Source organism: Epinephelus lanceolatus, chromosome 19, assembly GCF_041903045.1.
Source record: "Epinephelus lanceolatus isolate andai-2023 chromosome 19, ASM4190304v1, whole genome shotgun sequence".
Taxonomy (NCBI): Eukaryota; Metazoa; Chordata; class Actinopteri; order Perciformes; family Serranidae; genus Epinephelus; species Epinephelus lanceolatus.
Window position 1 is genome coordinate 26,628,335 of NC_135752.1, and position 26,422 is coordinate 26,654,756.

At 41.6% G+C, this 26,422-nt stretch overlaps 2 protein-coding genes across 4 annotated transcripts in view; one reads left to right on the forward strand and one right to left on the reverse strand.

Moving 5' to 3' along the window:
• Positions 1 to 5,405, forward strand: part of plppr1 (phospholipid phosphatase related 1) — an 87,222-nt gene extending 81,817 nt beyond the window's left edge. For 2 of the 3 annotated variants that reach the window (XM_033647773.2, XM_078161907.1), the window contains 2 exons: positions 3,639 to 3,770; positions 4,322 to 5,405. In XM_033647773.2, the coding sequence (XP_033503664.1) occupies positions 3,639 to 3,770; positions 4,322 to 4,354 (165 nt within the window). In that variant the 3' untranslated portion in view covers positions 4,355 to 5,405. Of the gene's footprint in view, positions 1 to 3,638; positions 3,771 to 4,095; positions 4,239 to 4,321 lie in introns of those variants that run through there. The other variant, XM_078161908.1, reaches the window with a different exon arrangement.
• A 4,215-nt stretch (positions 5,406 to 9,620) lies between these two features.
• Positions 9,621 to 26,422, reverse strand: part of grin3a (glutamate receptor, ionotropic, N-methyl-D-aspartate 3A) — a 72,415-nt gene continuing 55,613 nt past the window's right edge. The window contains exons 8-10 of the mRNA XM_033646233.2: positions 24,672 to 24,833; positions 24,432 to 24,502; positions 9,621 to 11,634 (exon numbers count right to left, since the gene is read on the reverse strand). Of these exons, the coding sequence (XP_033502124.1) occupies positions 11,052 to 11,634; positions 24,432 to 24,502; positions 24,672 to 24,833 (816 nt within the window). The 3' untranslated portion in view covers positions 9,621 to 11,051. The remainder of the gene's footprint in view (positions 11,635 to 24,431; positions 24,503 to 24,671; positions 24,834 to 26,422) is intronic.

The following is a 26,422-nucleotide window of genomic DNA, read 5'->3' on the forward strand; positions in this document are numbered from 1 at the left end:
TTTCAATGATTGATCTTTAAAAATTGACATACATTGAGTGGATGATCTCCGGGGGAAAGCAGACACGAGAAAATCAATCATCACGTCGGCAGTTTTGAACCTGCTCATTTACAGCTTATTATCAGCAAGCTGAGGAGGGCTGCCTCTCCCTGACACATTCACCTAATGGTCCTGATGAAGCTTATCAAGGTCTTGTCATCGGGAAAACTGAGGCAATATGATGGACTGCTATCTGGAGGGAAATTAATTGGTACAAAGAGAGTAGAAAGCAGGTATAGCTCAGATCCCTGCGCTATCAGTGCTGACAGCGAGGAGATCTGAATGGACTCGTCAAACAGCTACTGCCTTTAGTGTTACAAGAGGTTAGTCCTCTGCCAGCAGATTGAGGGATCAGTGTTAAGCGCTTGGTCGTGGAGCTGCAGGATGATATTGGAGACAGAGGTGTCCACTTGATCCAAGACAAAGTAGAGCCACATGCTGACTGCCTGCCAGGTCTGATAGAGGAGAAGCCCTTTGAAATTCAAAATGGCTTACAAACCTCAAATTCAAATGCAACCTTTATTCGAAAGCTCAAATCAGATGTTACAGCCGTTTCATGGCAACAAGCAAATTTCACTTTGCTCACCTGAGACAATAGATGGCAGCTTGGCCGAGCCTGTCTTAGCACGGATGACAAGACGCAAAAATGGAAGGAAAGCAGTCTTCCACGGTCTTCGGGGAGGGAGGGGAGTTGAGTGAAAGCAAGAAAGCAGAAACCATACTGAAATGTATTTGAAACAAGCAGGATGGTTGGAGCTTAAAAGATAGGTTTCTTCCGAGGCTAGATAAGAACAGTCGTGTGAAAACAACAGAAGCGAGTGTCAGTGTAGAGTTGAGCTCAAAGTAAAGCACTTGCCCATGACTCAGCCTAATCAACTTAAAGTTTGATTCACTGTGACAGACACTTCTGTACAGAATTCATCTGTTTTTATGAAACAGTGATGCTGGAGTGTCATCCTCGGATTCTTGCCCAGCAGCTGTGATTCATTTGCTTGGTCTAGGATCATTAGAGAAGCACCGTCCATGAACTGCCACAAACAAGGAAACCTTGAGCATCCTCCAGCAGTGAATCTCCCCCGCTTCATTTTCTCCTTTGCCACTGCCTGAGGGCACGGTTGGCCTGGAGGGGGGGACTCCCCCCCTTCGTTGATTAACCAGTCCATGGAGGAGTACAGAAATTTGGCAACCTTGGTGGTGTCTCTGCAGTTAAACGAACCGGACAAAAAACAGCATTTACAAGTAACTGTAACTTATAAACATTTTAACAGACATATAAATGAAGAAATAAGGCGTCAGTTCACAGTGGCTGCTGGGCGTGGTGCCATGGCACAAAGATGAACACCCCGGAGCATCTTCGTTGACTGCATTAAATGATGGCTGCATTTGTGAACTCATACAATGTTTGATTGAGCTTTTACACCCATATAAATTTTATATTAGGGTGATAACTGTTGGGAAGCTAAAAATATGGTCACATCTCTCCCAAAAACTCGTGGGTGCTCTTAAGTCCTTCTAATTGGAGCCTAATATCGCAGTGACACTAGGGTTGGCAGGCAGTCTGATTTAAAGGTACAAGTGTTCTCATTTTAATATGGACATTAGGTGATGTTCTCTTTTAACAATGGTGTGGTACTCATGTTATATTAAGGTATACCTGCAGATAACAGGGTTGCATCTGTTCAATAACTCTATGTTGTCTCATAATAGGAAGTAAAAATTTGTCTTAAGGGACCAGATGTATACACACCCTTGTATTTCCTGTTAGAGGCTTATTAGATTGTCAGACAACCCTTCAGTGCAGTGTGAGTTTTATTATTTGGTGTATGGAGTCTTTATCAAGGCATGATTTTTAGCCATGGCTCTAGGGGTGGCACCTTCAGTCTGTGGCTCTACCACTTTTGTCTAGACTGAATTATCTCAGTAACTGTGGACGGATTGGCAAGAAGTTTTTTTTGTTGAGACCTCTGTGGTTCCCAGACAATGAAGCTTAAGGACTTTGATAATCCCCTGACTTTTCCTCTAGTGCCATCAGCAAGTTGACTTTTGAGGGTTTGAATGTAATGTCTTAACAACTGTTGGATGGACTACCATGAAATGTGTTATACAAATTCAGTTCCCCTCAGGATCAATCGTAATCTGTTCAGTCGCCTTTTAACTTTTCATCTTTGACCAAATTTTTTTATTTGCACAATTTATGACCAACTACATGCAGTACTAATTGTACTTCCATCAGCCTCAGCTGCACTAGCCAGAGATATACTTGCTTTTTAACCACACACTTGTGTAGACAAATGGCTGCAACATGAGCGTAACTGTTCACCTACTTGCCTATGTACTACATGTATTACTGGATGATTCCACTAGAGGGCACACCAAAAAACTTAGACCATATAAAACTTTGGATCTGCATGATGTAAACAGAAACAATGGCGACACTCGAGGAGGCTACTATTTCAGTAATTCTGAGATCACAGCAGAGAAAGATGGTGGCATCATCATATATAGTATGTAAGGTCCATAAATCAAGCACATTGTGACAGTGGCGAATATGTGTGTTAAACTGCCCCTGGTGTTTTAATGTGAGTATTGCATCTTGCATACACGTTGCATTGATATCTGACGTCATGCACAACCAATGCTCCCAAGTGGACACTGGGTGTTTCTCAAAGTCAAGGAAGGATCCTTAAATAGCTGAATTTTAGGGATGCTACATCATCAAATCCAGCCGAAAGACTATTCCAATTTTAAGGATTCTTCAAATTCTAATGAGGAGAGAGTCCTTCTTTAAAGAATTTTAGCACACCTGTTTTTTTTTTTTTAGTATAATCCAGAAATATATGTTCTGTAAAAGTCAGATGACATTGAATATATTGCTTAATTTTTTTTCAAATTTGTTCAAAAACATCAGAGAGTGCAAAGTCTAAAATGATCACAGTACCCTGAAACCCCCTCAATCCGGTGAGGTTTAATGCCGCACACCCGGTGCCACTCGTTAGCCTGTTCCAGTGTGTTTGCCAAATGTTGGGAGGGACTCTTGCCTTGCCTCTCTAGGATCCTTCCTTGGAAAGACTCAACCTACCAAGCATGGATCCTTGACTTTGAGAAACACCAAGTATACACGAACTAGCCATCATGTGCATGTGAACATGTAGTTAAAGCAAGTATATCTCAGTATATCTCTGGCCTAAGACAGTGAACAAGATAAACATTATACCTACGCTAGCATTGTCTTTGTTAACACTGCTTTGACCCAGTACATCCTCACAGAGCTGCTGGCATGGCTGTAGAGTATTCGTCTTGTTATAACATTACAATGATTTGTCAAATAAATGTGTATTTGGACAGTTTTTATTAAGGGTAGGAAAAAAATAGTATGACTAAATTAAAAAGAGAGCTTCATAATGGATTAATTAAACTGAATCTCTATTTACCTAATGTAGACCCGGTCTGGTTTGGTAAAAGTCATACCACCACCAGTCACAATGTCAGAATTTTACAGCTGAAACTAACTTTCCCCATCTTAAAATGAACCCTTGATGTTTCAGGTCCATGTCAGCCTACCGTGCTATTAATGTTGAACCCCTCCTCATACCTTACAGGGTATATGTGTTGTAAACAACTTCAAAGGCGTCCACAGTGCAGCAGCTAAACAGAAAACTGAAGACTACCGTGGTCTGCCTCTGATGACTTTCCCCCGTGTAGAGAGCCCTCTGGAGACCCTCAGCGCACAGGTAGCTAAAAACACTTAACCTGGATTCCCAGAAAACGTAATCTCTGTGATTCACATTATCTTTCCCAATTAATTGGCAGAGCTCCCTTAAGACTGTGCTTAAAACAAAAAATACCCCTCCAGAATTTAGTCCACTGTAATTTGGTTTTCACTGTAATTTGCTGTTCCTGTAATTATTTGTAATCTGATTCATTTTCCAGAGTTCCTATAAAGACAGGGTGTTACATGAGTCAACTAAAAACAGGGTTTACAGTCACATAATTAGTTAACCATGTACTCTCTCTTTCTTCTTCTCTCTTTTCTTCTTGCTTTCTTTCTACACAAAGCAATGACACATGTTTAGGAGGAGAGCATACAGGCATGACATTTTGCACTACACCCCTGTCCTCCTTCCCCAACGCACAGAAACACACTCAGAACCTCACACAGAGCACTCCTGACACTGACAATGATTTCCTCTTCATTCCCACACCTTTTCCCACTTTCCTTCCTGTTTCTCCTAATCCTTGTACGTCTTTCTCCGTCCCTCCCTCCTCCCACGTCCATTTTCAGAACCACTCAGCATCGATGACGGAGGTCACATGACTAAGGGGGCAGCACCGGGTCACGTTTGCGTCTCCACAGCACTTCCAGACACAATGACGAGGACGCATGTCACGTGGTTCCGAATGCTTAACAAAAACACACAACTAATATATCTGTTTAATTCACCTGGGGGACAAAATGCGCCATGTTTCTAATGGTTCTCATTCAGTTGGGCTATGCTCAATTCAACCTGCCAAGGCACATCTATCGCATCACTGGCAAAAGTATCCCAAGGCAAACTTAAGCACAGATTGTTTTTCCAGATAGTTGAAACCATTGGAAACATGGGATGTTTTTTTCCCCCTCCAAGGTGCGCTGTTTGTAGTTAGAGGACGGTGTTTTGTACATTTTGTATGAGCGAGTGCTGTAGCCTATCCTGACGGTGTTAAACCTGCGCACTTCCTGTCAGCTGACTCACTCTGTTTGACATCACATCCTGTCAGGTGACTTGCCTCGTCGATCACCACATCTATTCCCTTCTCAGTCTGAAAAATCTGCTATGGAAAAAATATCGATGTTGTTGTTCTGTGATGTTTGTCATTTGTACAGAAAAAAAAGACAGAATCCTTCTTTTTATTATCGCTGTACATTTATTGACCTCGTCAGGTCATATTTTGTAAAGATTTTTTGTCAATCTGTATGACTATTATGATCCATTTGGACCTGTTTGCCTGCTGTGTAAACCTGGATATGTTTTGGTATCAGTTTAGGTGTTTTGGGGAATGAACCCTCTCCCCTTTGGAGGAAACGACAAGGAAGAGTCAGTGACATCCTCCGAGTCAGAAAATGGGGTTTGGCACTTGTGGTGCCATGTTATCAGCCACAATGAAAATGAAATATAATTGGTTGGAATTCTCACTATGAGTGTGTTTCACCCCAATTTCCTGATTCACTGTGATGTTAATAGAATTTTTTTCTACAGAGAAGTCCTGTGGGGCTAGCCTGTGCCAGATCTACCTGAAGATTTCACTGGTGTGGCTGCACAGTTAAATTTAAAACTGAAATCCCAACGGAAGACATCCGTAGAAAATACATGGGAAAAAAAGAAAAAGACACAGAAGTGCTCTTTGGAGTGAAACTGAGTGACTTATTTAAGGCCTGGCTAGCCCCTCTAATGGAAACCAGGCTAATGACTCCTGCTTCACTTTTCCTCCTTGAGGCACCCCTCCCTGCCCTGACCCACCAGTGGATTGTGATGCAATGTTGTGACTCCATTTCCCATTGGAAGATAACGCCCAGCATGAAGAGAGAAGTCAAGATGTTTTATAGATATTCATGATTTCAATTATACTCATTATCATTGTGATTATAAACGTCTTTTACTTTCAGAACAAAAAAAAGCATTTCATTTGAAATGCTACATATATATTTTTTTTTCTTGGTTTGTCCACAAATTAAATAGTCAGTAGCAACAGTGTATAGTCTTGTGTTTTTCATTACATGCTCAAGTTGTGTTAACTTTGTGGCCAAAGACAAGAAGGATAATTGGTTAGTAAGGTAAAAACAATAGCCTCAATCTTTTGCTGAAACCAAAGAACTGAGGCAGAGAGCTGGACTCCATCTTGACTGTCAGTCTAACCACTTTACCTCCCGGGAAGAAGTGGGAAACATGTCTGCCCTTTTGTTTCTCGGAGTATTTAGAGGTTTGTTTACTTTCTTTTTTCATGCCCTGAGTTGTGCCTCGCAGGCAGCCCTACAGTGATTCTTGCACATGGGACAAGTTTGCCTAGAGGGTTTTCATCTGTTAAATTTAACCCCAACCACAACTTTTTTCTTAGCACAACCAAGCCTTTCTGGCACATAGCTCCCTTGGGCCTGGGTTTTCAACAAGGGGTTCGTGACCCCAAAGAGGTCCTTAGAGTTACTGCAGGGGGGCTGCCAATTAGGGCTGCCCCCTAATAGTCGACCAAGCGTTAGTCAATCAGAAAGGTCATTAGACAGCAAGATTTCATTGGTCGCTTATTTGCAGAACCCCCCACACACGTTAATTTCCAGGGCTGGTACCTGCGGTTATTCCACAGGCTAGTTAATAACATGTCGGGCAGGAAATCCAAAGTGTGGGATCATTTTGAGAAGGTGAAGGATGAACCCAAGGTGATATGTAAACTCATCTTCACTGGTCGACTACAAACATGACGTATCATCTGAAACATGTCAGTAGCTACATGCCCATTAGCCACTTAGCACAATCATTACTGCTTTGCCGACAGCGTCATTAACAGGCGGCTCGCTCAGTGTGTGACGTGCACTTGTAGATAAAATATAGGCCTATATTAATGGAGGTTCATTAGTACGGTTTGTATTTCTCTGTAATGTAGCACAGTGTTAACAATGTTACTGATACTATTCTTTCTCACACCTTCAACTCAAACCATTGTTTGCCCACCCAAAATATATCATTTAATAATTACATTAATATTGTAAACATGCAGGCGTCTAGTCGGCTAATGGCCCTAAATGACGACTATTGGTCGACTAGGAAAATTCTTAGTGGGGGCAGCCCTACTGCCAATTACAATAATTCACAATACATACCATTATTGGCAGGCTAACTATTACCCATGAGCCCTTGTGCAATTATGTGAGCCAGCTAATGCTAAACCACTATGTGGCACTTGTCCATAAAAGCGAGGAAAACTACTTATTTTTTTGAGATACAAGTGATCATTCTGCAACTCTTTGAGAAAGAGATTGTGACATACAGTGTACAGTGTAGCCTAGAAACCACCAGGTGAGGCTAACGCACCTAGCCATGCGACAGCTGCTGCTGACTTAGCAGCCACAGGCAAGCACAAATGAGAGAAGCCTTGTAGATATTCAGAGAATTATTTTAAGTGCAACTCAGTTCTACAAAATTTATGTTTTGGGAGTCCCTGCTCTGCCTCTGTTTCTTTCAGCTAAAGGGTCCTTTGTCTGAAAAAAAGTTGGAGACCCCTGCTCTAGGCAAAGATCTCCCAACAGTGCAACTCTTCTGCTGCATACAAACCCCTCCTTTTTTGCTGTTACAGGCCCTCACTTAAACAATAGCTCATTACAGCCGAAAGGCCTAACGTCTGTGGAAGTTTGTAGCCCAGCAGTGTAAAATTGTTCACGTCACAAACTGACAAAAGATTTACCTAAAACAACCTCAATTTATCAAACTAAGATTAACTCAAATGAGTAGTTAGTAATGAAAGCCATGCATGGATGTGTCAGGTGAGCTGTGGCGATATTTAAGGCACAAAACCAAAAGGCAGCAACGCAGGGTGGATGTCTGCTGTGGTAAGGCAGACAGTGAGTTAACACACAGGGCAGCTTTTATAGCCAGGAAAGCCCAGGTGAGCTTAATCAAGCCAACGACCCTCCCATGTCAGCCAACTGCCTGATGAGGTTGGCCAAGTCATCCTCCAAGACAGAGGGAGGGGTGCAGCATACTAAACAGGGTGATGGCACACACTATAAAAACACCATGCGTCAGTGTTTTCTCTTAGCTCTATTGTGCACACACACACAGAGTTGCACAAAGGGGAGCCCTGGTTTCGATTGAAGTGAATGGGAAACGAATATTTGGAAGACAGAAGTGTGATGTGACCTGACCTCTAAACATTTGGTGGTACACGTAGAGCAGGGGTGCTCAGTTTTGATGATTGAGTGCCAGTTTAGGGAACCAACATATGATTGAGGGAGTTGCAAGTTGTCAACCGAAATTGCTAACTTGAGCTAGATGCTTGTTAGGGGGGCACAGCTTGATGCAGCCTCCTTGTGTATTAGCAGTAAACGAATGACTGTGTAAGTATTGAAATGGACTGCAAATGATTAAAATATGATGCATGCAGTCCATGTCATGTTTCTGAGCGCCAACATTGGCTGCAGTTTGAACAACAATGTAGAGGATACAGTGTGCAATACACAGTCTGGAGGGAGGTGCACCCTAGGAGGCTCAGTTAAGGGGAAAGAAATCTTGCTCTAAATGTTCTTCCAATATGTACTCAAGCATGCAATGAATTTATGATAATAGAAAGTTTCTGAGAGGACTAGTACACCTTCAGGGTTGTTCTCGGACAAAACCTGACATTTCTTTTGTGAACTAACAAATGCTAATGCGTGCAATTTATTAGAAGAATCCTGTTGCCCCAAACTGTTGTCTTTGAGAACAAGTAAGGAGAAAAATGTGATTTAGTTTTAGCAACCTTTGATTAGACAGACCCCAAAAAATCAATATCAATATGACCCTTTTCCCCCTCATGTTATAACAACCTGTGAGGCAGGCTTTTCCTCTGCACATCACACTCCTGTACAGCTACACATGCTTCCCAGACAAGTGATTGGAATGAGCATAGATATGCTAAAACCAGGATCTTATTTAGTTTTTCTGTTGATTCATCCTGTTACAACCGCAGCGACTTCAGTGATGTTTATGTCACCGCTAAGCAAGGCACACACACACAGAGACACAAAGGAAGCTGACGGCTCAGCCAGTGCACTTGCTCTTTTGCTCTGTCAGGTATTCATTTCAGCTGTGACAGCCTGCGCTTACCCTGCAGACACACTGGCTAAATAGATAGGGACTGTTTGTGTGTGTGTGTGTGTGTGTGTGTGTGTGTGTGTGTGTGTGGCAGTATTTGACCATGCCGTGTGTTTATAAAATGTCATCCTTGGCTGTTCTGAGTATGCCTTCCTGCCCAAATTGCTGTCCCCTAGCAATATGAGTGAAGAATAGTGCAACAACCAAATATCGTTTCAAGGCGGGGAGCAAAGCTCTGTGTGGGTTGGTTATGTATATAGCTGCAGGGTGTTTTTTAAACCATAATGGAATCCATTAAGATGGGAGGAAATGAGTAACTGCAGGTGAATCTCAACAGCCAACTCGACACAAAAAAATATCAATATTCCAGCAAATAAATCCTCAATGCACTGTTTGATTGATGTGTCCTGTACGTCAGCCGTTGTTCTGTACCTGCGGTTTCATTGACACATCAGGACCTGGAAACTTCCTATCAGTGAAAGCACATCCCTGAAGTCCTTGGGAAAAAATAAAAGATATAATAGTCTTTTGAAATCATCAAGAGTCTGGTCTTGATTTGATGCTTTTAGAAAACTGAGAGGAGTCACTTCATGTCTAACACTTTTCAAGGTTATGGAGGCGTGATAATTAAAAACTGAACTCAGATGTAACTATACACGAGGATGAAAGACTCTCAGTGTCCTACATTCTGTTTTTTTAATATGTACTGGACTGTATATTGACGTGTAGGGTAGTCAGAAAAAATGTTTCAATTAAATTAAGTGCAAAGAAGAGAGGTAAGTTTTTAATAACAGAACACATCCAAACGCAAAACAGAAAAGATGCAAGAAAACAGGTCTCATCACAGAGGGACTGTTTCAGTGTGTTCAGTCGTGAATGATCATCAGATCCAAATAAGATGTCAGAGTTCGACTATAGTGGTCTATGTTCATGTTTACATTTACTATCCAACAATGGGCTTGTACCTAAAAAAACTGAGTGGTAGTTCTATGTTGGTTGTGTCCAGAGATTGCAAAAGCACCGGTATGATCTCAAGAGGCTGGGTAAAAAGGTCCTGTTTTTGGGTCCCTGACTGAAAAGGCTGAAGACTCTTGGACTTAATACCATTTAATGTATTACTTCCTCACATCCTGTGTTTATAACCCCGAAGCCATTATAAAGACGAAAAACATCCAGACCATAAGTCAAACTCTGACAAGTTAAACTATGACTTGTAGGTGCAGCTTTCTTTAAGAAACTAGAAGTGCATCGGTGAAGTGCAGGACAACATTATACAGTGATCCCTAAAATAAGATTTTGTCCTATGATTCACCACAAGATGCCAACCAGATGTTCTTAATGAATATAGAGGTGTCTTGCTGAAGCTTTATACCTTTTTTCTTTACTCGTAACAATGGTCCCATTGACCCTCGAAAACGGGCATGAGATAAACATGACCTAATCCACATCAAATGCATCGGCAAAGTCCAGAAACATTAGGTCATCGATGGTGAAATCAACCAATCATCAGCAGCTGCATTTCTTTTCTTTCCCCTTTAAAGATACAAGGTTTCAGCATGAAGCCATAAAGACTTAACTGGGTGGGTTCAACTCCAGGTCATGTACACCCTCAATGAGTCTCAACATAAGACTCAGGTGAATTCGCCCATTAAGCTTAAATACCAGTCCTCATATCTATGATCAAGCTTATCATCACGGCAAGCAAATCTGTACCCTTGAAGAGACAAGGCTTAGAGGGAAGAGATGAGACGGACAAGAGGATGGAGCAGAGAGGAGTAGGAATGGAAATAGAAGAAAAAAAATGAAGGGATCAGTGAGTGAAGAAAATGGGGGGAAAGGGAGGTAAAGAAGAGGAAGGTTTGCACAGCTCTTCAGTGACAGCAACAAGCTAGTGAGAACAGATTTGGTTCAGGGTCCCTGGTTCACCTTTGTCCAGTGCCTCTTGTCTGAGCGAATCACACGTTCCAATGGTCAGGAAATGTTCTGCTAGAGTTACACAGCAGGATCTGATCCCTGGAGAATGTTTCAGTCCGGCGTTCGGGGGACCTCCTGAGCCTGAACGGAGGATTGAGCTCCCAGAATTCTGTCAAGGTTCCAACTCCAAAATTCAGACAAGGATCCTTTTCCAGAAATTTTGGAAACTCGTCCCATGTCTAACCAGGTTTCTCCGGGAAGAACAAAGGAAAAAAAGCTTCAGAACTCCGGGAGCTTGTTTGTGTGTTGGTTAGTCTGCTGGTGGGACTGGGTATACTGAGCAAACTGGTTAGACTGGTGCGTAGTGGGCTGACTGGGTGCAGTCTGGTTTGCTTGCTGGTTTTCTGATTGGTACTGTTCTAGCTCTCGCTTCCTCCTCATGGCTGACTGTAACTGCTGCTTGATTACGAGGATTTGACCCTCCAGTTCTGACAGTTCCTGAACCAGCGGGTTCCGGCCCACGCCCAGCCCGGGGCCGCAGTCGCCCACACCCAATCCCCGACATGATCCTGGTGTTATGCCCTGCACCGAGACCCCCTGTCCTGGCCCCAGTCCTTGGCCCAACCCCCGCCCTGAAAGGTCAGAGCGACCATTAGAGTTGGTTACTATGGGTAGGTGTTTCTCCAGTAGGGGAAGAGAATGGGGATGGGGCAGGGGAGATGGGGGTGGTGGTGGAGGAAGATCCTGGGAGGATGGGCGTTCCAGGTCATTCTGCATCTCCTGTGGAAGGACCCTTCGTCTGTTGCAGTGGGAAGACTCTGCAGGATTCCAAGATGTTGACTGGTTGTTTCCCTCATTGCACCTGGAGAAAAGCAAGATACATAGAAAAATGTTAGGGGCCAATTTTCTTTCTTACAGAGAATGCCAGTGTGGGAGACTGTATCATCCAACTGTTTCCAGACTGAATCCTACACAAAACCAGAGGCTCAGATGGTATATCTCAAGGTACACAGGTAATGTTAACCCTGTGCTTACACTCTGTGCATGTTGCAATTCAGGGAGACCAGACCTTGAACAAGAATGTAAAGTGAAGACCATTTTTCTTTACTGCTGTATGGAAACGTTCCAGACATTATTGTTAAGAGGCTCACGTCGAGATTCTTGGAGGAAAACAACAACCAGCATGAATGCTTTCCAAGAGAACACTTTACAGTACAAGTGCTCTCCCTCAATGACCCATCAAAAGAAAAATCCTTTTTTCATGCATGTCCCTGGGTGTATTGTTCTGCTAGTTATTATGTGATATGTTATGTGATAATATTTTATCAGCTACATGGCAGGTTGGCAGGTCCAACGTCAGAGTTAATTACTAATGAGCAGAACCTTACAGCTGGGCTCCACCTGCAAACGTAAGCGTCACGTCAGCGTAGCGTCACGGCGTATTCATTTGGGCTCCACTGACTGCGTACGGAAGCGACACATAGAGAAGGCTAATATAACATGATGAGTTAGAGTTGTTTGGACCACTTTTGGACTTGTTTGCCCACATATTTGTACCGAGAGGTCTTTGGATCCGTTCTGCTACTACGTCTGCTTCTTCTTCTTCTTCTTCTGGCGGACCAGGTGCATTAAGTGCGTCTTTACAATGCATACCGCCACCTATTGCACCGGAATTGTAACGACAAGCTACATTCACAGACAGTGAGTCCCATTATAATGTGTTTATGAGCGAGGTCGAACAGGTAGCGCCAAAAGCATAAAAATCTATATGTGGCGGAGATAATTTATTTGTGGCGCACCGCCACAGATAAATGAATGTATGGGAAACACTGTATGCCTTTGGTCCAGACTGAAATACAAGTAACACAAGGTGGAATTTGTTGTGAAATATCTTGGACAAATATTGGATGGATTGCATTGCATTATGGGTAACACCTTCATGTTCTTTTTAGGGTGACCTCAACCTTAACTCCCCTTCTCATCAGGTCATAGTGTGATTTGTCCATTGCTTTGGTTTGACCAAATACCTGCTAAACAGAAGACATTCCAGTCAGCCGCAGTTGTATTTACTGCTAATTAGCAAATTGTCATTGCTAACCAAGCAGCAACTTCCAGGGCTGAAAAACGAAGCCAACCCGAAGTGCCAAGAACTGCAATTCCTTGAATGGCCACTTGAGGCTGGCACCAAAAGCAGGTCAATTCCCATGGACCCCCATGTTAAAATGCTTTACAGCTGAATGTTTACAGCCTGGTTAAAACAATTCCTTGTCTATATAGCTAATTTTCCCATTCATGACAATTGTACAGGGATGAATTTCAAGCATCCACCTTTAGGGCTGAAAAATAAAGCCAACGTGTAAGTGCCAAAAACTGCAGTTCCTCGAATAACTACTTGAGGCTGGCATCAAAAGCAGGTCAATCCCCATAGACCCAATGTTAAAATGCCCAGCTTTACAGCAAGTAAGTAAGTAATCATGTTTCCAGCCTGGTTAAAAAAACAAACAAAACAATTTTGGTCTCTATAGCTAATATGACAGTTTATATAACTCACTCATTTACATTTGATTAAGGTTTAAAGTTATGCATGATTAAGAGCATGGCTGCTTTAAATGACAGTCAGATTTACTCTTTGCTTCTACACAGCTTCAATCTCTTGTCCAAATGTGGTCACTTCTGGCTCCAAAGATCCAAGATGGCATCGGCCAAAATGCTGAACTCAATGCTCCAAAACAAGAGTCTACAAGCCGATGTGTAATATCACGATGGCTATGCCCATTATTTTTTGTATTAATTTTGCTACCATGCTCACAATTTCTCAGAACATGCTAACAATGACAGTTATAAGCATGTTAACATGCTGACTTGCACATTCAACTCCAATCATTGCTGTGTCAAAGTACAGAGCCATTAGCATTGCTGTTGACTCTTAGTTTTGTTTTGATCATCGAAATAGACAGACTAGGTTTAATGATTGATTCTCCTCTTGGGGGTGTGTATGATGTAGATTTTGTGTTATATTATGTAATAAACAAGGTCACTCCTGTCATGTTGGGCCAAGACCCTTCATTTGATTGTCTTGGCCTCCATGATGACATTTATTTAAATGTATACCAAGATCATATAAGGCTCTTTCAAAGGTGTTTGGGTTGTGGCGGGGCTTGGTTTGACTTGTTTTTTGTATGAGTGTGCTCTATCAGTTTGGTGGATTGGATGCATTTCTGTGTATATTAGTCACGTCATCTTTACTGTGTGACCTTCTTCCCTCTTGGTCTGACTTGCTGGCATAATGGTCACATTCGTAAACCATTTGGTCAGAACATGGTCATTATATTTGAGCAGGAAATATACATCCAATAAACATGGTGCAGGACTGTGATGCTGCAGGTGGAGCAGCCAATACCTGGATTCAGACATAATCATATCATATATAATGCAAATAAACATTGATAAATAGCAATGAATAGCCCCCCACATACTGCAGGTACTAAAGAAAAAAAGAAGAAGTCTACTGACTGTCAAGGCTCACTGTTAGAATTCAAATTCAAGTCCAATTAATTTCTTACGGCACCAGCACTGACCCCACCAATGCCTCCCATCCAACCAGGTAGTCTACCTTCGTCTTGAAGCTAATGAGCACCAGCAGCAGTGCCGTGGGTGGGAGGTGCGAGGTGTCAGTTCGGCACAACATCACTAATGTCATGTTCTATGCAGGCTTAAACATGCAGTATGTCGCCTGACAAATCCTTTCTCCTCAGGCTGCTTCAGGGAGTGATAAAGGACCTGAGCGGTCCTCAATCAGTGTTCATTTTACCGCATTTGTCCTGTCTCCTTTTCAGCACATTCATCCTGCAAAATTAGGTTTCATGTGCAAAAAAAAAAAAAATATATATATATAGAGGAAAAAATATCTCAAAGCTGTTTCATTTGAGCTTTAAAGCTACACAAACTGAGCCAGACAGGGTTGTTCCTGGTGACATATCAATTCCTTTGATTGCACTGACCATGAAAAACTCCTGCAACATCAAGTCACCTTGGACCTTTGCCCATACCCTCCCCTGCCTTTCTTTTTTTAAACAGCATAAGCATTTGGTCGGAAGAAAGCAGACAGAAAGTGGCATCTGCAATACGTGATTGGGTATTACACAAGGCTGATGTCATGTTGGGTTTAGAGAAAATACCAGCGGGTGTCCTTGCTTTTATGCTTCACTAAGCTACGGAAATATATGCAGACCTAGCTTCTGTCCAGATAATTTATTCCAAATATGTGGTTATAATGGAAATATTTATCATCCGGTTAATATGTAATCGACTTTATGTTATTTCTGTTTATTTTTTATTCAGTTAAAATAGTATTACAAGATGTTCTGGTGAGCCAACAGTGAGTTAAAAGTTCTTACTCAAACAAATAAAACAAGTACAGTTGCATTTTAAGACAAATTATGTTCATAAGAATGGTAGAGAAGTAAACAGATTAGTATTGAATTTTAATGGGAGAGCTATGGTACAATATAAAAAAGTCAACTTTAAAAAAACTTTTTATGAACATAAACTTAAAGTATTATTTAAAGCCCCTGAGATCACTCTGTGCTCTCTAGCATGGAAAATGAGAACACAACCTAGTAGGTATATAAAGCACCAATACAACATTATATATAATGTACTCCCTGTCAACTCTAAAGTTTCCTGCAGTCATTTATAGGATAGGTCTGACTTGCCTGAGTATTAGAAAAGAACTAAATTTGGTTTTCCCCCTAAAAAGAAACTGTTCACATCTTTTGGACCAGATCTGCTAGCTGAGAAATAACCACAGTTTCATTTAAGGAGTAGAGAAGAGAGATTCCCTGCCTGTGTGAATTGAAGCCTAACTGAAGAACTCTCCGAATCAAAGGTGTTTTCACCAGTAATGAAAAAAAAAAGTGACAAGAAGAATCTAATGAGATACTCCTGACATCAAAAGAAACCTTAAGCTGAAGGATGAGACGTCAGAATACAAACTTAAAAAGAATCTTGTCTTAAAATGATATATGCACCTTTTGACAAGAAGGCACCTGTGCTTACATCATGGCTGCAATGAAAGAGAGACTATTTTGCAATGTGGTGAACATGATCAGATCTCTTGAGCCTTCAGTCTGAAGATAATCTTCCCATTTCGGTATCTGTATAGGCATTATGTATTGGTGTTAATGTATACACTTTGTAGCAGATGTTCTCTAACTAATTACACTATATCACAGCTGCCAGATGATCTTGAGGGTGCATTTTGTTGTATTTCCAACAGCTTTTCAGGGTATTCTCATGCACCATTTGTGTGTATATCAGTGAAAAGTAATGCACCACATTTCGTCTATAACCTACATGATCATGAGCCAGTAATTTGTGTTTAACCCAGGTAATCGAGAAGGCTGCGATCACGTGAAAAATGCGCAGACAAGAGTAAAGAAGGAAGTAGTTTGCATACGAAAGCAGGTTGGGGTGGTGGATTGGTCACAAAACACAGGACTTTCTGCCAAGACATCTCGGTCTCACTCTGAAGTCGTGAAATCCGGCGCTTCGGCAGTGACTTGCAGTGTCAGACACTGATGAAAAAAGCCATCCTTTAATGTTGGCATGATACATGGCCAGTCGGCGAGACAAGAACAAAAGTTAAGGCAGCGAAAGTCCAAGTAGGGTAGGCGGTAGGGGTGGTGGATGGGTCCAACAAACTGACTTTCATGAGGAGAGTGGTATTTGCATCCTGTAACCCTAACCCAAGCCAAACCCTGTTCTTTTTTCCTGAATCTAACCATGTGTTTTTGTTGCCTAAACCCAACCACATGCGTTACTTGTAGTACGTTTATTTTGAAAGAGACAGTAACTTTCCTGTGAAAACGGAAGTGTATTTTGAAAGAAGACAATGCATGTAACAGGCAGAACACAGTGTCCCAGAACGTCAACAACCAACACACCGAGGGTACCTTGCATGCTGTATCTGGACATGGAAAGTCCATGACCAAACATCAATATGTGACGAGGTCGGAGTGAGAATGTGTTGGCATTGTACGTTTCTGCAAACCACAATTTCGTTACATACCTATCACATCAACGTTTTAAATGTGACGTGGTATATGACCTGACTTTGTCAACAGCAGGCTGAGGGAATGGTAGAGGCTGTGACACCGAAGCAAGACACCTGTGACAAGGTCGGAGTGAGAATGTGTTGGCCAAGATGCTGGTGTTTGGAACTGCATGAACCAACCCAAGTGAACTTTGAGTGATTCTAAAGGCCCATTTATGCTCCCTTTATGTACGAAAATGTATACGTCCGTTTCAAACGATGTTACCGTCACTGCCCCCATACTTCCATACACCCTTTACGTTGGCGTGGATGTTAACCAATATATCCACCAGGGGGCAGCCCAGAGTCAAAAGTTTATGACAACAACAAACTCAAAAACAAACATGGCAACTGTGGAGGAGATATTGATAATGTACCTCTTGCATAAAAGACAAAACAGAGGCAGCGCTGTAGGAGGCGGTGGTCGGTGAGGCTGTTAAATACATCGCGACTGGAGGATGGAGATTTCTTTTCTCTAGTACTAGTACTTTCTTCTTCATGTCTCACTAGAGCTATGTATCGGGTAGTGACAGCAACACTGCCCCCACAGTTTCCGGTGGTACTGCTCCGTTTGGCCCGTATCCATAAGCTTTATGGAAACGTGCAGAAATACGGACAAAATGAACGCGGAGCACGGACAGAAGGCTCCGTCTGTATCCGGATCCAGATTTAACGTTGAGCATAAATGGGCCTTAAGGTATGCTGTCACCATGTCTCTTTAACTAAACCTAACCTACTTTACTTCACTTGCCGAAACATGAGAACGCCCAACCGTGTTTCTTTTCCTAAACCTTCGTAACTTTATGTTATGTATGTAACGCCATTTGTGGGCCACAAATTTCTCAAATATCACACAAACTGTTGTATTTGTATAATTGTAAGATATCATACAAACCAATGTATGAGTATACCTTGGGCTTTTTGGCCACCAAACATGGTTGTTGTTTTAGCGATCTGCCGCTGTGTTTCCACCAGGGTAGCACCACAAAAACTGTTTAGTTTAAGCCCAAACATGATCTTCTTCTAACCATAACCAAGTCGTTTTTGTACCTGAATATAACCAGACATTAACCACATTGTAGTTAAAATGTAAAGCAACAGAGGTTTTAATTTAACTGCTCAGTAGCTCAGTCCATAGGGACTTGGGTTGGGAACTGGAGGGTCGCCTGTTCGAGTCCCCGTCCGGACCAAAATATGGAGCGTGGACTGGTGGCTGGAGAGGTGCCAGTTCACCTCCTGTGCACTGCCGAGGTGCCCTTGAGCAAGGCACCGAACCCCCCAACCGCTCGGGGCGCCTGACCAAAGGGCAGCCCCCTCACTCTGACATCTCTCCACTTTGTGCATGTATAGGTCCTGTTTGTGCATTTGTGTGTCTTTCGGACCTGTGTGTAATTGACAAGCAAGAGTGAAAACATTGAATTTCCCCTCAGGGGGATTAATAAAGTAAATAAACTTAAACTTAAACTTACTTAATAACACAAATGTGATTTGCAGGAATGTACAATGCCAACATATTTCTGGTGATTGGTTTGACCATCTATATTAAAAACAATTGCTGGCTGAGCTTTTGTGCCATTAGTACTCAATGAATGTGGAAAAGCAGACTATAACTAACCTTTACAGACCTGCTTTCATGTTTTTATCCATAAATAACTCCTCTTGACCTTTTTTTTTTTTTGCTTTGTGTGCATTGTTTTTGCTTTATTGATGAATCATCTGTTGTTTCTTATTTATTCATTTTGAAAGCACTCTGTGGCAGCTTGGAAAAGTGCGATGCAAATAACGATAAGCCGTCTTATTAATACAGCCTCTGATCTTTTCACACAACATAAAAGCCCTGTTCCTTTGTTGTTTTTCCTCTAAGTTAATTTCCTTAACATTTAGGAGTCCATGTGTCAAAGACGAGCGCTTTCAACTTTCATGATGGAACGGGCGGATGGACGGACGGGATGATTGAGATGGAGCTCACATCATTTCACTGGAAAATATAAACTCTAACTTTTCCCGCAAGAAATAATGATATCAGGGTCAGAAAGGGAACTGTGCACCATGCAGTGTCGGCAAAGTGTGTTTAGCAGTTGGAAAGCATGCTGAAATACAAATCATTATTTCTTCCTGCAGTGTTAGGGTGTCCTTCACACTGTCATTATTTTTCAAGAGAAAAGTACACACACAAGCTTTTAAATGTAAAGCTTGTTATTGCGCTCGCTCAGTGACATCAGAGGGCGTCTCAGTGTCCAAATCGGAAGCAAATGCAGCTCTTTGTTTTACAATCTGTACATGAAGAGTTTATGTGCACAACTGCAAGTCAGCCTGTTTTTCCCCCTCATCATTTATGGAGAGATAAATTAGTTTTCACAACTGCTGAGGATAACCCTGTTTGTATTCCTCAGAGAGGCCAGATCCCTCCTCCTCCTCCACACCATTTACAGTTCTCAGAGTCCTCCACATAATTTTCGGAGATATTTGGTTCCTCCTACGTCCAATTTGCAGCATCACCAGATTCCTCTCATTAAGATCTGTCCAGTCCTTCATTTACATTTTCATAAACGCTGATTTTATAAATAAGCAGTGGTTTTACAAATTTACAATTTTGCAACCTCCTGTAGATACAGAGTTTTTAGACACACACAAATGCAGAATCCAAAAGCTGCTCACATCATCCAGATACCTCTCTGTCTCAGGACATGTTTCCCTATCCAGCAGTTGTCTACGTTACATCCTCAGCATGAACAGAATGGATTTTTACCATTGATCTGTATTTTCCTACCCATCTGTTAGTACAGATGTCTGTCAGCTTGTAGCACAGTGAATACGGACCCTGTCCTCCAACAAGCAGCACACAGGTGCACCAGAAAGGATATGCACCCTGCTGAAGTGTCCTTGAGCAAGATATTGAATCCCTACCAGCAGGTCTGCGCAGCTTTAAGTGACCTCCTTTGCCACCCTGTGGGCGGTGAAAATGTTAATGTCAAATTTGGTGTACTTGTGTTATCCAGTAGAAAGATGGTGATAGTAATTTCTTTCAAATTGTTGTGATGGTGTGCTATGCAAGACTTAAACAGCAGGAGCGAAACAGGGAAGCACAATCCCAATGGCCAATTATTTCGACACTGCAGAGATGCTCCTGTTGCCCAAAAATTGAACTTTTGATGAAAGATGCATGTGCCCATGGAGGAGAGGAATCAAATGCACAACAAACTGTTTCCAAGACGACGCAGACATTGCATGATTTTATACATGGATATAATCTGATAAATGACACACAGCTGGAATGTTTTTAACTATTGATGCAGCGCCTTTTTTCAGAGCACTTCAGCTTTTTTGTGCAGTCGCTCTGAACGCTTCAAGTTGACCATCTTTAAATGTAGTGCTGGTGTCCTCACTGCTGCTCCTTTGGTGTCTATCCCAAGCTGTGTGATGTGTCAAGCGGGATTTATACTCTACACCGTCAGCTATGCAGACCTCCTGTCTTTTTTTGTGAGCTGAAACCATTTCCCTCCGTAGAAACAAAGCTTTTATTTACTTTAATTTCACAGATAGGAAACAATAAATTGTGAAGACAATAAAGCCCCCATGAAATAGCATTCTAAGTCTTGTGTTTGATTTATCCTGGCTTCATATGAGCAGAGGAAACCTCTTGAAATCAAGCCAAATTTTGTAACGTTACCTTTGTTAAATGTTGCTGTTGTCCCTGGAGTAGAGGGAAAGTCCGCTAGCCACTAGGCTAATTTATACAATGTAAAATGCCATAGGCTTGTGCTAAAAACATTAGCATGTTGTATTTGTGGGGAAAATGTGTCCAGATAAAGACAAGTGTTTGTCTGTGAATGCTGCGAGTTATAGTGAAGCTGATTTGTGTACTTGTGTTTGAAATTGTCTTTATTAAGCCATGTTTAAGGTGTGTTTTGAATCAATTAAACTTAACAGCACTTAACAGAAACTCCACCGCCGACAATTTTTTTTGAAGTGTAACTGCAGAGTGACACAGACACACCACCGCACAAGTATAAATGCTCTCAGCGTAAGCCATGTGAGTAGGCTATGGCGTCTGCTCTGCATAGACCCGACGCACAAGTATAAATCCTGCTGGTGCTTTTATCACTGTACGCATTGCAAGCTTGTTGTTAACTGTATAGTGAAGCCTCTGTTAATGTCACATTAGCTACATAGCTAATTGTCAAAGCATTGTTTTTCACAGAAACAAAACCTGTATGTAGTGTGTCATTAAAAGAGTGCTGGGAGTGTTTTTTTTTATGAATTGCTGGGATGAAGGGCTCTTTTCTGCCAAAGAAAAAGCACTATGTAGTCATATGCCCTCAGATATTATAAATCCATAGGCCAATCAGGAAAATAAAAACAAGAAAAAGTTAAACGTTAAAATTGCTTTAAAATATAATGCAAAAAAGGCAACTTAAATAATCAGTATGGACAGTGGGAGCAGAGGACCTACCCTATATAATTCCTCCATTACAGAGAATATAGCAGCTGAGTTGTAGCTGATCTACTAAAAGTGACAAATGATCTTGTTTTAGTGTCGGTTAAAGGTCTTTTCTGGAGCTACATGATCTCAACACTGTGTTTGATACTAAATCACAAGATCTTAATTGGACATCAGAGAGTGTTTCATGGTTTTACAGACACAGCTCCTAATTCTCTCAGACCGACACTCCTCTGATGCCTTTGGGCTTTTCCACGTCCTTGTTAGCGCAGTTAGGGAATGAAATATGTTATGCTTCCATCATAAGTAGTCGTTTTAAGCCACTTTGATTTTTACCCATATGCTCCATTCAGTATCATAATGCCTGCTTTTTATTATGCTGATGAAACACAGGTGTATGTATAGCACTTTGTAAGATGAACTATAGTGTGGGCAGCAGAGGTGTATTTTCTTGAAGCTGGAACCCTCTCCAGCATAAACCTCATACACATAAATGGAAAAAGATGATCCTTTTTCAGTGCACTGCTTGCAAAACAGACATTTCTGACACGCACGGTTTCTGCGGGACGTTGACAATATGACGGTAATAATTTCTGACTCTTAGACAGCGTGCAGGCTCGATGCAGAAGAGCTTGATTGAATGAGCCTAATTATGCAGCAGTAGGTAATCTATCCTCATTACCACAGGCATCCCTCACATGGCCTTGGCTCCATAATTATTACGTGTATTTAATCCCCACTTTGAGTGCTCCACCTGAGTGTCCCCTCCGTGCGTGGTGTTAAGTAGGAATAGGTGTGAAACGGAGTACAGCAGCATCAAACAGAAGAAAGATGAAATGGAGCTCTGAGCAAAAGCTTGAGGGTTGTTTTTGATCCCCCCTCGGAGGCCTTAAAAGGAGTAATAAATGTCCCACTTTGCTTGCCCTACATCATATATGCTTATCTGATAGCAAGGTGGAAGTTCCAGAGTGACACGGCGATGTGAGCAGCGGCTAAACGTGAAGAAAAGGAGGCTCCGCTGTGACACACACACTGTTGTGGTGTCAAAATGACTGTCCAGATTAGTTACATAAACCCTGACAAAGTGCGCCCAGGCAACATTTGAAAAGACTTTGAAACTGACCAAAAAGAAGCTTTCATGATTCACTAAATCTCCCTCTCTCACCCACTGAGCCAAACAATAGTCGGTGACGTCAGCCTGAGATTAATTCCTCAATTTCCCTTACTGATAATTAGCTTCTAACAGACTGACCATTCTATTTCATTTCTGATTAAAAATGGGTCCCTCAACTGCCACTCGGATGTTAATTGATGTCACTTATTCACAGCCTGATAATTTGGCCAATGGGCTGTTAAAGTTTGGAAAACTGGCTTCCTGAGATGCTTTTTTGGTGTGAGCGAAGGTTACAGCAAGTGGGTGACACTCCAGAATCAGCATGGTATCTTTCTTAAATCTGAATAATTTCTTTGTCTGTTTGCTGTTTGTAATAAAGTTTTTGTTTATGGTGTTTCAAAATTTGAAGTGGTGGGAAAATAAATTGCATTTTGCACACGGTGCACGAGTTTGATACCACTTTGTAAGGAGTAAGGGTGCTTTCAGACCTAGAGTTGTCTTGCTTTGGTCGGGGACTAATTTTGCTCCAAAGTTGTATAACTGCCTAGAGTTGGTTCGTGTTCTCACGGCAGCATTTACCAGCAGACCAGATCAAATGCCTTGTGCGAGAAAGCTGCTCTTGATTGGTCAGAATTTCCATGTGACAAAAATCCAGGAAGTAAACCAAACGCTGAAGAAGAGTACACTTGCAAGAAAAATGTGACACTTTCTAATGTCACAATGGAGGGACAACTATGCAGGTTGATTTTAGCGCTGCTCATCGTGGACTATATTGCTGTCATTGTTCATTTTAGTCAAACCATACAGTTTGAAAACGAGGCGCAGCTTCAACTAGAAAACAATGTTTTGATGCATTGGATGTGCTGAATGTGCATATTAAGGCAGTGCAGGAGGAGGTGCACATTAATAATCCTCCAGGACTGTAACATGCTCATGTTTAACCCAAACAATGTGTCTTGTGACTGCAGTTGGTTCAGATCAAGGTCGAAACACGTTCTCACCACAAACGAACCGCACCAGAGTTTGTTTGTAACCAGACCGAGACCACCTCTTCAAGAAGGTCTCGGTCCGGTTGTTTTGGTGCGCACCTGAGTGCGATTGCTGTGTTCACACCTGCCCAAACAAACCGCACTTAGGGGGCAAATGAACTCGAGTTCGATTGACACAAACCAAACAGGGTAAGTGTAAAAGCACCCAAAGAATACCCTGTTCCAACTTTTAAACTTAATGTGGAGAAAAAAAAAGTTGAATAACGGTATTAAATGGCTGAATCTGAATCGACTGACCTAATTAGGTTTGGTACAGCCCTAGAACTCAACATGTAAAAATAAGCCTGTTTTCATTTGGATTTGAAAAAAACCCAAGGAGAAAAAACTTGAAATATTGCAAAAAAAAGTTTACTCATGCGCAAAATGTATAAGTTTGTGTATTGATAAAAGCAAAAAGTGCAGTGGGAATAGATTTGGTATTGCAGTTTTTCTTTCAGTGAGTTTGTAATGCTGTTGAAAATTGAATTTGAGACTACTATTAGTTGTAGCACAATTTTACTCTGCAGTGGATTAATGGCATCTGACTTGAGAATTAGCGCCACCAACTGTTTATCTTGATGAACCTCCTAATATCAACATGGAAACACTGATTAATTAGCGTTTTTTCTTTAGTTGACTGTCTGAAAATTCAGTCAAAACCAGCTTTTGTTTAGTCAGCATTACTTACATTTCGGGGCTGCCTTAAGTCAGCAGCCAGCCTGCCTCTGATGTGTCCTTGTGTGAAAAGAGTTTTAATGAACTTATGTCCCAAGTCCAAACAAAATGTACTAAATGGGTCATAAATAATTAAAACACCACTGGGCTCAGTTCATATTGAGTTCAATCTCTTAGGGAAGGGATTTATTTAAAATAAAATTAATTAAAGAAATATTAATTAGGAACATATCAAAGCAGTGTGCTGGAATTTACTGAACTGAACTGAAACTGTGTTGAGTCAGGCCTTTAATGACGGGGACAGTACCTCTTCTCGGGCTTGGTAACAGTCGGCAGTTTGTCATCAGTGAAGACTGAGTTGAGGGCCCGGTGTAATCTCTGGAAAACAAGTAACACATTAGCTGTCACATGTTTACTGTAAATAAGTAGTAAGTAATTAATCTGAACCACAGTTCACCTCTTCTGGTGTATTGTGGTTCTTCACCTCATGACTGAAAGGGTGCTTCACTGTGTTGGACATGTGTGTGTTTGTGTGTGAGTTCAGTACCTGGCTTGTGTGCAGCCAGTATTTGAAGCGTGGCTCCTTGACCCTGGGGATCACCAGCTTGTACACAATGTGTTCCGCTATCGTGGTCAGTAGAGATAAGGCCACGCCCACGCAGAGCATCACAAACAGACCGGAGAAATGTTTTATACCCATCTGCAGTGTCTGGAGAAGGGAAGAAAGTGGAAGGAGAAAGAAGGAGACACAGAGAGGAAGAGGTCAGGGATGCGTATCTGTTGCTTCTGATGGAGGAGTCTGAAAAATTCTCTCTGGGAAGTACAGTGATAAGTTCGTCAGAATCTTTACAACTTAGACATTTATGTTTGATAAATATGGCTGCAACTAACAATTACTTCCAATGTTGTTTTTAATCATCTAAAGGTTAGGTTGCAGATTGCAATCAATTGAATACACCTCCGCTCAGCCTGCATGTAGAGAACCTTTGGTGGCCTTCAGGTAACGTAAGATTTCAAAGGGCCCTTTTAAGAGCCAGTGTTTGGTTTGTCCATTCTGGGCTACTGTAGAAACATAGCGATGAAACGTGGCGATCTCCATGAAAGAGGATCCATTCACTATGTAGATATAAAGCATCCTCGTGTAAAGAAAACACGACGATTCTAAGTTTCAGGTGATTCTACACTGAAAAAAATATAGTGATTATATAATATTCCCTTTCTGCTATTATATCCTCTTGGATGCCACACACTGGGCCTTTCATGGCCATGGCCAAAGGCGTTATATTTTCGGGTTGTCCATCCGTCAGTCCCATTCTCGTGAACGCAATATCTCAGGATTGCCTTCAGGGGATTCCTTCACATTTGACACAAATATCCACTTAGACTCAAGAATGAAGTGATTAGTTTTTGGTGGTCAAAGGGCAAAGGTCAAGGTCACTGTGACCTTGTTTGTCTCATCCTTGTGAATGTGACATCTCAAGAATGCCTTGGGGAATTATCTTCAATTTTTGCACAAATATCCACTTCGGGTCAAGGATGAAGTAATCAGAATTTGTGGTCAAAGGTCAAGGTCACTGTGACTGCATTTGTCTCATGATTGCAATATCTCAAGAATGCACTGAGGGATTTTCTCCAAATTTGACACAAACATTCACTTTGGGTAAATGATGAACTAATCAGAATTTAGTGTTTATTCTCATAAACACAATATTACCGTGTCACTGTGACCTTGCATCCACCTCATTCTTGTGTACACAGTCTCTGTAGAACACCCCAGGAGAATTTCCCTAAACTTGGCACACACGTCCACTTGGACTTGAGAATAAGCTGATTAGATTTTAGTGATCAAAGGTCAAGGTCACTGAGATTTCACAAAACACGTTTTTGGCCATGACTCAGGAATTACTTCGTTAATTATGACAAAATTTCACACAAATGTCTAGCAGGATAAAAATGATGAAGTGATGATATTTTATATCCAAAAGGTCAAAGGTCAACATCACTGTGACATCATAATGTTCTGCAAAACACTTTTCTGACCATTACTCAGCGTCATAACTCAAGAACAGAAGGGGAAATACTTGGTTAGATATAGAATTGGTGACACTGATCTTATGTGTCCACCTTGAAACTGTGATTGTATAGATCTTCTGTGCTGCCAGAGGGAAGATGTGTGTGAAGCATCCATGTTGCAACTAGATGTATTCACGGAGGCAAGGTGGTAACTCTAGTTTTTCTTATGTTATATTGCTTTATGCAATTCACTGTCTTTTATAACTTGTGTTTTGTGTTTAATGT